The 12,699-nt window shown below is 42.1% G+C and overlaps 1 protein-coding gene across 1 annotated transcript in view; it reads left to right on the top strand.

The window, feature by feature from the left end:
* Nucleotides 1-12,699, top strand: part of ARFGEF3 (ARFGEF family member 3) — a 236,678-nt gene that overhangs the window by 105,343 nt on the left and 118,636 nt on the right. The window contains exons 8-11 of the mRNA XM_030198524.1: nucleotides 796-838; nucleotides 1,323-1,407; nucleotides 2,514-2,618; nucleotides 11,498-11,822. Coding sequence (XP_030054384.1) covers nucleotides 796-838; nucleotides 1,323-1,407; nucleotides 2,514-2,618; nucleotides 11,498-11,822 — 558 coding nt within the window. The remainder of the gene's footprint in view (nucleotides 1-795; nucleotides 839-1,322; nucleotides 1,408-2,513; nucleotides 2,619-11,497; nucleotides 11,823-12,699) is intronic.

Here is a 12,699-nt window from a genome sequence, read left to right on the forward strand (position 1 = left end):
CCTCAGGAAAACTTGGGCGCCCCATTCGATTATGCCCCTCCACCTAGCACTAATGGCCTCTAGCACCCACGTTTACATTTGAGCATCAGGGCCTCAGTGAAGACAAAAACAGAACCAAATTCAAGGAAGCCTGGGCTAAGCACAGAAGAGGTCCCTACTTGCACAAGAGTAAGGGAATAGACAAAACTGGAACCTAAGGGACTGCAAAAGGAGTGAAACTGAATAGACTAGATTGTGGCATCCTATTCTGTGTTCATGGAGTCCTGTTAAATTCTGTGAATTGATGCTGTCCTCTTGCATCCCTTCAGTTTTCATTTTGTTTTTACAATTTTAAACAGTATGTACAGTACAGTTTCGATTACCGGAGCATCGCTAATCCGACCATCTGGCATCGTGTTGCCTTTAAGAAGTGGCACAGGTTCTCTACCTGTTTTCCGGCTTCACACGCTGCTGGTTATTGTTAATAAATACAGATACCCTATGCCTGTTCTGTATGCATAAAGTATGTTTTCTGTGCATTTTTAAAGGGGTTACCATTGTTTTCCATATCAGACTTTTCACTTATCCAACAATGGCTCAGTCCCATTTATGTCAGGTAATTGAGACTGTATTGTATTGTGTATATTATACTAGAAGTGCAGTAAGTTTAGTTCATTTTCCTAAATAATAAATACATTTGTATGAATAGTGGCTAGTTGGGTACTGCTCCCTTCAGTATTTCAGTAGCAGAAGTTGCATTTATGATTTCTTTTAAGCCTGTATGGTTATTATAATATGTTTGTCCTTTCTAACTAGAATGTTGAGAGTCTTGAAGTCCTACAGGAGTTCACGAACCAAGGTAACAGTATCAGTATTTATTTTATGATCTTTTTGAGACATTCCTGGATGTAGTTTCAAGGGCTGTGAACATGGCAAAATCTTCCTATGACATTGTAACAGCTATTATTACCTATAATTTTAGATAGCCCTTTACCACTGTATCTCCACCCTTTTTTCATGCTCTATATTGTACAACATGGGGTTCTGAATGGTCAGGAATAAAACCACATATTTAGCTATGAAAGGAGCAGAGGAATTGTCATTCTCAGAATAAAGATGTATCCAGTGAAATCTTCACTTGACAAAGCTGACTCTTGTGTATGTGTCAAAAGGGACTGACATGTTTCATAAATATATGTAAATGGTCTAATTTTAAACAAGAACCATTTTAGGCTGCTGCATTTTCTTAGCCCATAGCTATAAAAGTTATGAAAACCTGGCAACTAGAAACTTGATGAGGGACAAGGCAAATACTGACAGCCCTTTACTTATTTTTGGGACAGGATCAGGCACATCTGTAGAGGCCCTCTGTGATGATATTGTGTCCGTCCTCGCTGTCCTGTGTGAGAAGCTACAAGCTGTGATAAAGTATGTGTAAGATAATGAGGGATTACCACTGATTACCACTGTTGGCATTATAATGTGTACTCCTGGCAGAATTCTGCGCATAGCAGAATTTACGCAGAATTCGCCTTTCCCTCAGAATTTTGGAGTTGCAAGCACAGAATTTGAAGAACCGCAGGGATCAAAGAACATAAAAACAGCTGGACTCCTCACCAGTTCGTTTTTCTGCTTTCCCCAATTTCCTCTCGACAGCGTCTTCTTTTTAGTGCAGGGAATGACTCAGATTCAGGCATAGCATATCTCTGTTTTTTTTTAGTCTTGCAATCCTTGTAGTCTCCCTCTAGTCTCCCGAGAAAGAATAAGGCGGAGGGCTGAAGTGCATGGAGCCACTCATAACATGGCATCCATACACACACGTCTTAGCTGTGATGGGGAGGGCAAGCTGCGATAGGTGGAGAGCCATGGCGACCAGAAGGGAGTTTTTGCGCCATGAGGGGCTCCCTGCAGGGAAGGAGGGCCTGGAGCCGTGGGCTTAAAGCCCTCAGAGTTACTGCTCGCTCTCTCTTTCTTTCCTGAGGACACGAACAGGAGCAGCCTACCCTCCAACTCCCCCCTTGCTCTATTTATTGTTTATATTATATTACGCATGCCGTAGCTGGGAGGGCGGGAATACCCAGCTTAGTAAACAGGGCCCTAGATGTTGATGCTAATGAAATTAAGCAGCCAACGTAATGTATTTTCATAAGGGATGGTTTAGGTGTGTAAGTAAGTTAGACCTCTAAGTTTTGAAAATTGGTCACCCTGACTTTCTCGCCCATTATCAGACATAGGCCTTTTGAGAACTGGTAAATCTGTCAGTCTTTCTCCTCCTCAGACCCTTTAAGAAGTTGTAGTGCTATATATGGATAGCTTCATGTTGAACTGAGTTTTTGTACCTGATGAAGGTATTTTACTTCTCTAGTACCAGTCGGAAATGTATTGAATTCCTCCAATAAAAAGTATTATCTTCAATTTGTGTTTGCTTTTTTTTTTTAAATCTTGTTAGCGTTAAGGGTGAGCTCTATCAGAAATGTTTTATGTTGTCATTTTTGATGGGGGATCTTTTGTTTTTTTTTGTGTGTGTGTGCCAGCGAGAACCAGCAGTTGCAACTCCTGTACCTGGAGTGCATTCTGTCAATGATCACCAGTTCCTCTCCCAGCATGTATCAGCACAAAGGCTTCACCGATCTCATCTGGTAAGTACCAGCTCACTAAAGGTGAGGCACAGTTTATCTCACACTTATGAACACTGTTGCTGCTACTACTACTACTGTTAGTACATTACAAAGTACACATCACTGTACAGATAGACATAGGAGATGGTCCCTTCTTAACCCCGTTTTTGCTCAGTGTTCTGAAATCATTTTAGAAATCTAGGGTGAAAATAAAAATTTGAGCAAAAACAGGTTAAGGAGCTTACAGGTCTACTCAAACCAGATAGACAAGACAAACGCTTGGGGCTGAACAAGGATAAAGTTTAAAGCCTTAAAGGTACTTGGTACTGCGCATCTTTTGGTTAACAATTCCTGTTCTGTAAAATTCTAACAGGGTTTGCTTTAGGGTCGAAGACCACCTCTATGCTCATTGATAAATGGAATGAGGATCTGCAGTGTGATCTTGAGCAGCAGGACAAGGAATGAGCTCTTGACGGCTACGCATAAGATACCTACATAAACATGGCAGAAGGAGCTAATGCTGTGAATGCTGCATTGTACATATCAATATCCAGTCTGGTATGCAAGACTTGGAGGTTCAGGCTCCGAGTCAGTGGCATAGCCAGGGGTGGGCCCAGGCCCACCCACTTTGAGCTCAGGCCCACCCATAGCAGCACACCTATGATGTGGCTGGCAAAGATTCCCAAGCTGAAAACTCCCAACAACTGGCCCTCCTGCATACCTTATAAATAGCAGATCTTCGCCTGCAGGAAGCAGCGACTGATACATACTGCTCTCACCGGCCCCAAAGCCTTTCCCTCTGACTTATTCCCACCTATGCAGAAACAGGAAGCTGAATCAGTGGGAAGGATGTGGGGCCAACATGAGTACTATGTATTAGTTGCTGCTTACTGCCGGTGAAAATCTGCTATTTAAAAGGTGTGCAGGAAAGGGGGCATATTTGAGGGACCATATGGCGAGAAGGAGAGACCAAATCACCTGTGGGATGGGGTAGGGTTCTTCTGCCCACCCATTTTGGGCCCAGGCCCATCCAAGATTGGGTGTCTGGCTATGCCCCTGCTCCGAGTGCTAGCCTGGATGTGGGTTTAAAGGGACACCCTTGCATCTGTGGTGGCAGTATAGATTTGTGCATGATTTTCGGCGATTGATTGTGAAAATGTTGCAATTACAGGGGTGCCAATATAACTGTTGTGCTTGACAGGGAGCTGAAAGAGTGATGACCTGCCAACCTCCACCGAGAGACAGTTAGAGGCAACTCTGTAATTGAGCGCTTCGATGTAGCTGTGTTGAGTGCCTAGGTTCCATTCTAAAATGCTTTAACCTTACCCTTAATATCGGTGTAATCCATTATCACCTCTTCGAAAAAATCTATCGAAAGGATCAAAACACATGAAGTCCACGCACACTGTTAGTAATACATCAATAAATTCTCATCTGAACTCTCATTTTAACACACTTAAACCTTAATCTACAGGTAAAAATGCTATACCCGAACGTTTTCGCGCTATTGTTCTATAGCCCTATCAGTATCCGTTGTTCTTCCTTTGTTCCATTGTTCTGTTCCATTGTATTATTCTCTTAACGATACGTAGACTCTGTTTTAAACTCAATGCCTCACAATGTAACCATAATCAAGTTGTAACAAATTGTACTTCCATCAATACAATGTATTGTAAGCCACACTGAGCCCGCAAATAGGTGGGAAAATGTGGGATACAAATGCAATAAATAAATAAATAAATTATCAATGTGCCTATCATTTAGGTGTCCACATGTACGCCAGCCATACTGCTAGCACAAGTGTGAATGCCTAAATGCGGCAGGTTCCCACATACGTTATAGTATTCTGTAAGTTATACGCCTAGGTGGGAGCCCACCTATGTTCTCCTCATGGTTCATCCTTCTGTATGCCCCCCTTGCAGATGCGTGCTAAATGGAAAGAAATAGTGCTTAGGCCGAATTTTTCCATTTATGCGTGTATACCATTATTCTAAACATTTCCATACATAATATGGGCATAACTGGAGGCACCGAATTGCCCTGTAAGTGCTCTTGTACATACAGCCAGACTTATCATAGCGTATTTCTGGAAGACCAAGCTCTGTATTGGCTATTTGTGGAGGAAGGTTGCTGAGGTGATGTTCTGGAGCAGATTACTGCTGTTTGAGAAGACAAGTGGATAAATACGGAAAGGTCTTAAGACATTACTGGACCTGAAGAGCTGGCAGACGCTAAGGGATTAGGTAGTTGTTGGGGGGGAGGGGCAGAGGGAAGGAGGCTTTTAATATATGAGGTAGCCCTGGATTTTTTTCTTTCTCTTAAGACTGCATCTCTTCGTGATATGTGGGACAGTGTGTTTATTGTATGCCAAAAACCTGTTAAATGAAGAGTTAAAAAAAAACAAATTTACGCTTAATAAAACAATTCATTAATTCAACCAAATAAAACTAAATAAAAATATAAAAACTTGAACCCTAATGAAGTCAACATTTCTCTAGACAAAAGCTTGAGTAAACAGTCATACCTACTATATCTGAATGTAACTTACCTTGAATTACTTCTAAAAAGGTTTGAGCTTAATCCTCCCCTTCCCCCCTCGAAAAAAAATAAAAGTTAAAGAAGAGCTAATAAACATTGTTGTGATAAGCATAGCTCCCTTTTTGTGGCTCATAATGCATGCGACCATTCTATCAAAGGTTATGGAACCACCCAAAACAGGTTTATAATCAAACAAGCAATTTTAAATGTTGGTCCCTTTTCAATAAGTTGCCAATAAAAAAAAAGAGACTCAAAATTTCCTGAGTCTGGCAGCTTTATTTTGTAAAAGTTGAAGTCTCTTTTGGCTAGTCATAGCTAATCCTAAATAAGTGTTGCAATAATTTACTTTATTTGTAATCAACATGTGAAAAATATTAGCAAATTTGGCATGACCCAAGAATACATGAAGCTGACAGAGATATTGCAAAAAAAAAAAAAAAAAAGCTGATCAAATTGTTGAGGAGATGTAATTTATCAACACCAGATTGGCATTAGTGTGAACCCTCAAACTCCTAACTGTGCTCTTAATCTGGGACAATAATTCACAATATATTATTTTTTCTTAGAAATCCACAGTGCCTTCGACTTTGCAGTAGTAATTGACATGTTTCCTAAAGTGTGGTAAGATTTTGCATTTACCACATCTTAGGTTTTGCACTTAAATGCAGTAAACATGCAGGGTGTAATCTGCCCTCCTGTTGCCACACAAGGCAGACACATGGGCCTGCATTACCTACATCAGCATGTACACATCAATACATGTAATACAGACCCCAGCATTGCCCCAATGACACAAAAAAAAAACATGCCACATGGTACCCCGTGCCTCCCACAATCAAGGTCCCCCCCTCCCATCCAGATCATACCGACTACTCCCTCACCTAAACCCTTGGGGTTCAAAATGGTGCCTACAACCTCTAGCAGTAAAGCATTGAGCCCTGCATTAGCCATTGGTGGAGGAAGGTCACAGAGATGACTATTCTGGCAGTAATTACTCCTCATCTGTCTTCTGTTATCTCTTCTTACACCCTTAACTCAGAAACTCCATTTATCAAGTAATGAACTCATATCTGAGCTCTTCTCCTCTACCACCAAATCCAGACTCTGTTCCTTCCATCTTGTTGTACCCTTTGCCTGATATAGACTTCTTGAGTCAGTACAGTAGGAAAGAAGTGGAGGAGAGGCCTAGTGGTTAGGGTGGTGGACTTTGGTCCTGGGGAACTGAGGAACTGAGTGCGATTCCCACTTCAGGCACAGGCAGCTCCTTGTAACTCTGGGCAAGTCACTTAACCCTCCATTGCCCCATGTAAGCCGCATTGAGCCTGCCATGAGTGGGAAAGTGCGGGGTACAAATGTAACCAAATAAATAAATACATTATGCTGTCACTGCTTTTTCAATTCCAGGCTAAAAGCCCACCTTTTTGAGACTGCTTTTAACTCCAGCCCTTATTCATCTGTTTAATACCCATGTTTTAATTATTTCTGTAATCATGAAACTTCCTAATCCCTTATTTGTCCTGTTTGTCTTGAGGAGACCATAAACTCCACTGAACAGGGACTATCTCTCACATGTTCATGTACAGCACTGTAGAAATGATTAGTAGTAGTAATATTAGTAACCAAGCGATTATAAAGGGCATGAATCCAAAATATGGTTTGATTGTTTCATACTAGCAGTCAGCTTTTCCAGTTCCAAGAACAAAATTGGTCTAAAACATGAAAAATAAAACTAACTTCTATCTTCTCAGTGGAACTTCCCTTATCCACATCATTTTCTCCTTTAAGATGAGTGTTGTGCTGAATTTCTCCTACCATTCTACTAAAATGGAATCGTGAATCTGTAAAATCTTATTAAAGTATTCCTCAAAATCCTCTCTACTCAGTAAAAGAGAAGATTATTATAATCCCGAGTATCTAAATTTGCAAGTTGCTACACTCTAAGGAGTAAATTGCTTGGGTGATTAAAAGCTATGCCCAATTTCCCTTTAAATAAACTCTTTTCAGTTTTGTAATCTCCTCTTAACAATACTTACTGCAATTGTTATATTGATCCTTGTTCAGTTTTGATTTATCTTTCCACCAAACGCATTCCAGCCAAAGTGACTGATGCCTCAACATTTTAAGGCATTCGTGAAACTAGGACGACATTCAGTTTTAGAGCAAAAGAATTGATTGAGAACATAATTTTTAAATGGGTTGGAGAGGAGATTTGTTCAGGAAATCCTAACTAATCTAAGAAAATCTTAACCATTGCCACCAATTTGGAATCTAAATGCATATTAAAATCCCCCAGTAAAGTCCAAGGACTAGAGCAGTGGTTCCCAAACCTGGTCGTGGAGGCACCCCAGCCAGTCAGGTTTTCAGGGTACCCACAATGAATATTCATGAGCAGGGGCGTAGCTACGGGTGGGCCTGGGTGGGCCCAGGCCCACCCAATTTCAGCTCTGGCCCGCCCACTCCCATTGCTCCCATTGCTGGCCACTGCTGCTTTTCCTGTTGAGCAGCAGGGCCAGCGCTACAAAAAGAAGAGGCGCTCAGCTGACTGAACTGAGCGCCGCTGCCAACATTAACGAGAAAAAATGTAAATTAAAAAAAAAGCGCAGCACCGTAGGCAGCCTCGATGCATTGGCTGCTGGCTCTGCAGGCTCCCCCTGTCTCTTACGTCACTGCCCCTGGAGCGAAGCAGGGGCAGTGACGTAAGAGACGGGAGGAGCCTGCAGAGCCAGCAGCCAATGCTTCGAGGCTGCCTGCGGTGCCGCGCTTTTTTTTTTTTAAACATTTTTTCTCATCTTTAGTGTTGGTGGCAGCGCTCAGCTCAATCAGCTGAGCGCTTCTTCTTTTTGTAGCTGGGGCTGCCGGGCCTGAATCGGGAGAGGGAAAACGGATGGCAGGATGGGGACTGGGGAGAAAGAGGGAAAACGGAAGGATGGGGAGAGAAAGAGGGAAAACAGATAGGAGGATGGCAGAGAAAGAGGGAAACCGGAAGGATGGGGAGTGAAAGAGGGAATACAGACGGAAGGATGGCAGAGAAAGAGGGAAAACGGAAGGATGGGGAGAGAAAGAGGGAATACAGACGGAAGGATGGCAGAGAAAGAGGGAAAACGGAAGGATGGGGAGAGAGAGGGAAAACAGACGGAAGGATGGGGAGAGAAAGAGGGAAAACAGACAGAAGGATGGCAGAGAAAGAGGGAAACCGGAAGGATGGGGAGTGAAAGAGGGAATACAGACGGAAGGATGGCAGAGAAAGAGGGAAACCGGAAGGATGGGGAGTGAAAGAGGGAATACAGATGGAAGGATGGCAGAGAAAGAGGGAAAACGGAAGGATGGGGAGAGAAAGAGGGAAAACAGACGGAAGGATGGCAGAGAAAGAGGGAAAACAAGGATGGGGAGAGAGAGGGAAAACAGACGGAAGGATGGGGAGAGAAAGAGGGAAAACAGAAGGATGGCAGAGAAAGAGGGAAAACGGATGGAAGGATGGCAGAGAAAGAGGGAAAACGGATGGATAGGGAGAGAGACACTGGATGGAAGGATGGGGAGAGAAAGGGGAGAGACTGGAAGGATGTTGAGAGAGAAAGGACACTGAACAGAAAAGGGTAGAGAGATAGACACTGGTTAGAAGGAGGGAGAGAGAGACAGATGGAAGGATCAGGAGAGAGGGTAGATGGGTGGAAGGATGGGGAGAGAAAGAGGGAAGATGCTGGATGGAAGGGTAGGGAGAAAGAGGTGACACTGGACGGAAGGATGCAGAAAGAAAGAGGGGAGACTACTGGAAGGATGGGGAGACACTGGAAGGATGGGGAGAGAAAGAAGAGAGCTGCTGGATGGAAAAGGAGAGTAGTGAAAGACTGGAGAATAAGAGGAAGGGGCATGGGGAGAACAAGGGTGAGAAAAAAATGAAAAGCCATAAGTAGATGAAGGAAATTAAAGAATGGATAGTAAGAATGAATTAAATCTGGACAGAGAGAGAGAGGCAGAAAAATATTGAAGAAAGCAAAGAAAAAGGAGAGAAAATGACAAATGGCCAGGAAACCCTGGCAGAAGAGTTAAGCGAAAACGAAGGAAAGCAGAATCTAGAGACTGGGAGCAACACAATGAGAAAAAGTAAATGGCTATACAACAAAGGTAAAGAAAATAATTGTATTTTTAATTTAGGATAAAGTAATATGGTGTTAATCAAGTTTCAGAGACCAATACTTCCTTCCTTAGGTCAGGAGAGGACACCATAACAGCATTATACTGACCTGAGGCAGGAGGTTTTGGCCTCTGAAAGCTCACTGAAAAGGATGTTAGGCTATTAAATAAATTGTATGAAATCTGATGCACTGAAAAGCAGCACTTTACCCTGTGTGACAAATGTATCTGAGTGTGACTACATTTTGCTGGGGGAGGGGGGTAGAGAGAAAATTTTGTGCCCACCCACTTTGGGTTCAGACCCACCCAAAATTGGCAGTCTGGCTACGCCACTGTTCATGAGGGAGATTTGCATGCACTGCCTCCGCTGTATGCAAATCTGTCTCATGAATATTCATTGTAGGTAACCTGCAACTTGACTGGCCTGGGGTGCCTCCAGGACCGGTTTGGGAACCACTGGACTAGAGGATAAAATTCTATAAAATCTATCCACTTAAAAACACATCAAGTGAAATCTGAATGCAGCAGAACCTATAATACTGATGACAAGAGTTTCCAGGGGCTCAAAAATATGAGATAACTAGCAAAGCTGGTAAATCAGAGGACACATCTAGCTAGCCAGGTTTTCAAGATATCTACAATGAATATGCATGAGAGAGATTTTCATGCAGTGGTGATAATGCAAGCAAATTTATCTCATGTATAGTTATTGAAAAATATATGAAAATGGGGAAAATCCTTAAATGCTGATCTAAATTTTATAACAATATAAAAAGATTGGATTCCACAACCTACATAACAAGTATAAATTATTATTTTCTTTTTTAAATCAGTGGTATGTGCTCAGAACCAGGTACCCTCAATAGAGAGCAGCCCCATCCCATCATCGCATATAAGGAGCTCTATAAAGTCAATCTACTGTTGCTACAACATGAAATGTAAGATCAGTGCCAGTATTATTAGTGTCCAAAAAAAGTGTCAAATTGACTTGTATATGATGCAGAGCAAAATAGACAAGGAATGATGATGAAAAAGTCTTAAATGGAACTTATCTTATGGCGAACTGAAAACATCTATCCAAATTTTGCGTAGAAAACTTGATAAACAATTTATAGCGTTAGGTCGAACTCCATTGTTTCTCCCAAAGTGATTAAATTAATACAGATGTCCATATCTCGTACTCTAGCTGTGTTTCTCAAAGATTCTTCTTCAAGAAGATATATCAAATTTCCAGTAACACTGTCTAAGATTCCTATGCGGTCACCCGCGAAGTGAGCACTCCTTGGTCCACATGTAAAGGTTATATTCCATTTCTCTAAGCAGTTTTGCAGGTTATCCTGTGAAGAATATTCTTTTATTTTTCCTCCTTTTCATATCCTTCATATCAGGATATCCCCTTTTATTTCAGGGGATATCCTGAAAACTGGCAGGATGTGTGCTGAGGACTGGATTCAGAACCCCTGCTTCAACAGATAACCCACAGGCCTCCTTCCTTCTGGGTCAGCCTAGAATACCGAACAAATTTATATCTGTAAGGACAGGGTTGTGCAGGAGAAATCCTGTCGCCCTTAACATTTGATTTCATGCTGAATGATCCAATCACTATTTGTGCCTGCCATGTAGAGAGTCCTGGGTTCAATTCCCAGTTCAGATCTTCAGCTTTCTTGTCTGTCCAGGACTGGGGATATCACAGAAGGCAACATTCACAGCTGTGGTGAGAGAGAGTCTTTGTCACTGTGCTAAATTCAGGACCCATGATTACAAGGTTTTGCATGGAGCCTCAGTGCATGGACCCTGGCCAAGGACTGTCACTAAAGTGGAACACAAGCGAACTAGCGGAACACTTAAAACAAACAATATCCTGTTTGTTTTAAGTGGCAGAAATAAAAGCCTTTTAAAGATCAGAAGACTTGTGTTCCGCTTTTGTGGACTGCCTTGCACTTCTTGCAGACTACTGTTTCCTCTTCTGGACTTCCAAGGACTGTCACTGCAATAACCGGACTATAAGTTGGAAAGGGTTTTAAAATAGGAGAAAAATCCCCTGGATAGTTGCAAAGTAAGCTTGACTGTGCCAGCTCCCAGCCCTGGAACTCCAGAGAAGCAGGAGGAAACTGCTAAGTAAATAAATTACAGCTGATGGCATAAAGATGTAAAGGCATTATTCCAATTTTCTAAGCAATTTTGCAGGTTATCCTGAGAAGAAATTCTTCTATTTTTCCTCTTCTCCATAGGAAGCAGCTATGCCCTGCGCTCATAGTGATTCTGGGAAACCCAATCCATGACAAGACCATCACTTCAGTGCACAGCAACATCTGTATGGAGTCTGATTCGTCATCCTCTGGTGTCTCGGATCGTGGTCGAGGCTCAGGCTGCTCCTCCACAGCACCAGCCCTCAGTGGGCCTGTTGCTCGTACCATCTATTACATTGCAGCAGAACTGGTGCGATTGATGGGGTCGGTGGAATCCATGAAACCTGTACTGCAGTCTCTCTACCACCGCATTCTGCTATACCCCCCACCCCAGAACCGTGTGGAGGCTATAAAAATCATGAAAGAGGTGAGAGCTAGAGAATTAGAAGGCTTTTGCTAACCACTGAAGCATCTATTCACTATTTTATTTTAATTACTTTCTATACCACCCATCATAAAAACATCTGAGCAGTTCTTAATAAAAACGCATTCCAACTTAATTGATAAACAAGCAACTATATAAAATCCTCCACAACCCAACTCATCCTCCCGTGAAGAGTGAAACCTAACTACATATTTTGATTAGTGCTAGAAGATGGAAGACCTCACAGCCTTTCCTCTTTATTGTTTTCTTTACACAAGATATACGTCTTTTTCCTTCTTCTCCAATTATGTTTCTTTCCATTTACTACACGAAAGTCATGAGCATTAACAGTATTACCTCTCCACGCAATTCTGGCCGCATGGCTGAATTGCACATGTAACTTAATTGATTATCAAGTCAATCAGCACTAATTGGACCATAACAAGCAATTAGCACTAATTGGCAATAATTAAAATTTATATGCACCGCTCACTAACTCACGGATTCTATATAGCACGCCTAGAATTCCGCGCTGAAATCCAAGTATATTCTATAACAACGCACGTAACTTAATTGGCTTAAGCTGGTGTTGATAACAGCAGTTAACAAGCAATAATGAACACTAATTAACAATGAGAATTTACACGCACAACTCGTCAATCATATTCTGTAACGCAGTGTGCCTAACGTGCACAGGCAAAAGGGGGCATGGTTATGGGTGGGGAAATGGCCATTTTGTAGACATTCCAAAATTTACACACACTGTTACAGAATATGGCCCTCTGCGCCTAAATCTATGCACTGGGATTTACGCCATGTTTTCGCTGGTATAAATGGAAGCATGTAGATTTAGGCGCTACGATTTCTGCCTAAGCCTATT

Source organism: Microcaecilia unicolor, chromosome 3 (genome assembly GCF_901765095.1).
Source record: "Microcaecilia unicolor chromosome 3, aMicUni1.1, whole genome shotgun sequence".
In the NCBI taxonomy this organism is placed as follows: domain Eukaryota; kingdom Metazoa; phylum Chordata; class Amphibia; order Gymnophiona; family Siphonopidae; genus Microcaecilia; species Microcaecilia unicolor.